Source organism: Nasonia vitripennis (genome assembly GCF_009193385.2).
Source record: "Nasonia vitripennis strain AsymCx chromosome 4 unlocalized genomic scaffold, Nvit_psr_1.1 chr4_random0010, whole genome shotgun sequence".
Lineage (NCBI taxonomy): Eukaryota > Metazoa > Arthropoda > Insecta > Hymenoptera > Pteromalidae > Nasonia > Nasonia vitripennis.
The window spans coordinates 1278707-1282881 of NW_022279646.1; the positions used below are offsets into that span (position 1 = coordinate 1278707).

The 4175-nt window shown below is 34.2% G+C and overlaps 1 protein-coding gene across 1 annotated transcript; it reads right to left on the reverse strand.

The window, feature by feature from the left end:
* Window positions 1-309: 309 nt before the first annotated feature.
* On the reverse strand, window positions 310-3242 carry LOC116417397. The gene is made up of 2 exons (XM_031930205.1): window positions 717-3242; window positions 310-631 (listed from the first exon to the last, which is right to left on the reverse strand). Exon 1 carries the CDS (start codon window positions 1657-1659, stop codon window positions 1021-1023), a length of 639 nt encoding a protein of 212 aa, XP_031786065.1. The 5' UTR covers window positions 1660-3242; the 3' UTR covers window positions 310-631; window positions 717-1020.
* Between the last annotated feature and the right edge of the window lie 933 nt (window positions 3243-4175).

Genomic DNA, 4175 nt, shown 5'->3' on the forward strand with positions numbered 1-4175 from the left:
GAAATTTATCTAGTAGAAAAAGTTTTAAAGAAAAGTGGTAAACGCGTTTTTGTTAAATGGTTAGGCTTCACAGACGAGCACAATAGTTGGATAGATAAAAATGAGATTTTTTAAATTAACTTTGATATAAGCAAAATATTAATGTATTTTCCAATATAATTGTAAGAATCATAGGTGGTGGTAGTAAATAGAAAAGCAATCGTATTATGTTTAATAATGTATGTTTATTCATGTATAATATTATGTACAAGATTTTGATATAAAAATAATAAATAGATTGTAAAAAAGAATAAATTTGTGTATTTTCATTATTATCTTTTGCTTTAAGCAGAAATAGATTCAAACTTAAAAGAAGTTCCACCTTGATATATTACAAATAAACAGAGTTTATTTGCAGTGTTGGAGAGTTGGTTGAAAAACTCTTGATCTTTTAGGATGGCTGATGAAATCTTCTCTGGTAGGAATATTTGGAAGCTCTCATCGAGTTCAGCTACAACCTTCGTAGAGAATCTTGTCTTCACCTCTTTAAGTGCAGTCACCATGTACTGATGATCTTTTTCTAAGTCCATGACTTTCTTCCTGGGCAAGAACTCACGCTCAGCAAGCTTGTTAAGTGCAGATAGATCCATTTCTGGAAAAAAGTAAAAATAAGAATTTATGTTAGTGAAAATGGCCCAATAGTAAGAATTGAGAGAGAACTGAGAAACAGAACTTACTTATAAGTTAGATGAGTCTTGATTTCTTTGTACAAGTTTGGCTGTCCTCGAACTATTCGATTGCTCGAATGTGCTCCTCGTCAACGTTCGTCTGTTCATATAGCCCATTTCCCACCACAATTTCTGCCCCTTCCATTGCCTCTTGTAATATATCCCTTATCTTCTCTTGTTCAGATCCAATCTGGTCCAATAATGGAGCCCAGTCGAGCATAAACTCCTCCAAAACATCATATTCAATCACGATTTGTTCACCTTCATTGCCGTACAGTGTCATCCCCACCCGCGATGCATTCTCATTGGTTGTTTAATTCCCCCTCTCACTTTCTCCCTCTCTTTTTTGTTCTGCAGGTTTATCATTGGCTGCAGCATATCCCCTCTCATCTGCCATCCCCTCCACTTGCATTGCAGCTTGCGCCATCTGTTCTTCCACAATTCTGTAATGTCCCCAGGGCAAAGTATCCGTACTATGGGGCAATAAGAATCTCTTATCATCATGTGGACTAAGTGCAATTTTATTCTGTTTTTCAGTGTGCACAATGTGTAATTTGGAGCGAATATTGCTCTGCTCACGTTTAACAATAATTTGTTCTTCAAGACATTTTCGATAATCTTCGAACGTGATTGTTTTCTTCACAACACTTGATTTTATACCTTTGGCTTTTTTCACTGTCTCGGATCCATCAATCAAAATACTATACATTTTGCTCCGTAAACCAATAAATTCCATCATAATCTTGCCACAGCATTCATCTTTCATTAATCCAGGTACTTTTTTATTAACACGTGGAATTCCAAATTGATTGTTCTCGTCATAATCAGAAGTATCAAATTTGTGCAAGTCTTCTTTCATTATCTGATACATATCCACATTAACAACTTCATATAGTAGACTATCTGTGTCAGTGTAAAGGAGTTTACATTTTTCTCCAACTCGCTTCTTCATGTATGAATAATGAAAATCGTACAACAATGTTTTAGATAAATCGAGAATACTGAGACCAACGTATATTGGTTTTTTTATTGTAATACTAGTTCTCTTTAGCTGTATAGCAACCAAATTTTCATCAAAGATATCGCAACTATGAACATTTGGTTGAGCTATACGTGCTTCTGCTCCATATCGACCTGCAAATTTATTCACTAATCGCACATCAACGCGAGATCGCTCTCGCTCGATGCACTTACCATAGACTGCGTTGATTAATAACTTGTAAAAAAGCTTTTCAAACTCATTCTTTCATTCTTGGCCTACTTTCTCTTCTCTGTATTAAATTCGACATATGGTTTGAGCCAAGGCTTCTGCTCAAAACTCAAAATCCTATGCACTTTTTTTAGTCGATTTTTAAGTCCATTATCCAATACCTGTTTCAGCGCTCGAAAATGAATAACATACCTTTTTTTATCATTCAAAGTAGTCAGCAGTTTCTTCTGCTTTGAGCCAGGAGGTGTACGGTGCTCTGCACAAAAAGGCAAATCTCGATGATCATCATGCATTTCTTCAGGATACTCTAAATCTACTTCAGCGAAGTATCCTATATCAGAGTCTGGTGGCGCATTGAAAAAGTTTGAGTTCGTTTCATATTCAATCCATTTGAATTTTCCAACCGGTAAATACTGCACCATGGCCCATCCATAGAGATTATTAACGTCAAAATATAAGTGTCTTCGTTTTCTGATTCTTATCGTATGATGGTCCCATGTATGGATTGTTCGCCTTAGCATACCGATTGCAGCATTGACTTATTCCTCCTCGAATGCCTGCTTCAATAAACATTAGCATATCTATATCTGCGAGGAGCTCCAATTCCACCTTTGTCATTTTTAGAGCTGCTGAAAATGTGAGACCTGGGGTTGTGTAAAAATGTGCTGGACATAAATTATACGCTTTCAGAGATGTCTCTCTTTCGAAAACGTCAGCTAATAGTAAAACATCAGTTTTCAGATAAAGATCTGAATACTCTCCCAACGTTCTAATATTAAACTTATTCCAAACTTGAACAGCATGCTTATAGTCTTCTTCAGCAATATGAGAATCGGTTAATTTATTATAAAAATCATTCTTTTCTGGCAATTTTGTAGTCGTCAACTTATCTAATCCATCTACAAAATCATATGGAAATACACCTTTTCGTCGAAGGAGATCTATCTTTTCATCTGTAAGTCCATCTGATCGAAATTCCTTTGCTGCTATCGGCACATTTTCCAGATACGATGCAAGTTTCTCCAATTATGACGGTAAAAATCGCCATGAATCTATGAATCTAAAACTGATGTCACAGTCATCTATATACTTCGTAAATGAAATATATTTTTCCTTATTATGAGGTATTAGAGTGACTCGTCCTTTCATCAACGTAGAAGTAGCAATCTCTTTTAAAATAAAGTGAGTATCGTAATTCAGGTTATGAAAAACCACAGGAATGAATCTTGAATCCTTATAATTCAAGTTGCATGAATTATGAGCTGCACCTCTGTAACTGAAAAAGAAAATCTATCTTAGAATCAGAAAATTCATTTACTATATTTCGAATATAATTGAAATACAACTTACCGCCCGTGAGATGACAATGGTCTCGTACTGCAAGTTCTTCAGCACGTAATGGTTTTCGACATATATGACAAGTTTTTGGTATCCTAAAAGATATTTCCTCCAAATCTGTGAGTCTCATTGGTTTCGGATTCTTGAAGAGTTCATCAATTTTTTCACTAATTACTTTCAGTTCTCGAACAAACCATTTCGCTGGTGTCTCTTCATCTTCATTTTCTTGTCTATATGATTTATACATAAATAAACTATCATCAAAGCTACACTTTATATAATAGCCTATGCTATAAGCTTCATGAAGCTGAAAAGCATTTTCATTTTCAGTAGGCTTTAACAAACATTCAAAATCTGCGTAAATAACAAAAGGAACTTTTTCACTTTTATTATAATCTTCAAATTTAAGAATGTTATTCTTAGAGTCGGGCAGATTAATTCGACATTTATTTACATTTTTGCAATCATTTTCATGCATTTCCAGTCTTTCTTCACAGTAAAATATTTATAAACACCTTTCGCAGTGGTAAGATTTTACATGAGATTTACTCAATTGAATACTTAAAAGTCGAGACAGATATTTTATCCAAACATAATGGTAGTTAGGCAAGCTTCCGTCAACGTTATGATTATTTTCTTCATTCTCATCTATGTAAAAATCTTGAATGAGGAGTAGATTGACATGTTTTTCTTTCTTTTCTTTCGTAATATGACAAGGTGATACTTCAAAATTAGCATTATACTTTTTCAATATGTATACATTTATTGAAATATTATTTAATTTTTCGAATTTCGGAACATCTTTGAGTTTGACTGGAAATTCTATATCACCAAAATTCAGCTCGTTCTCATACAAACGATATTGATTAACTCTATTGGGATTAGTTTCACTGGGATGCAATGCTGAAAGTATAGCATAC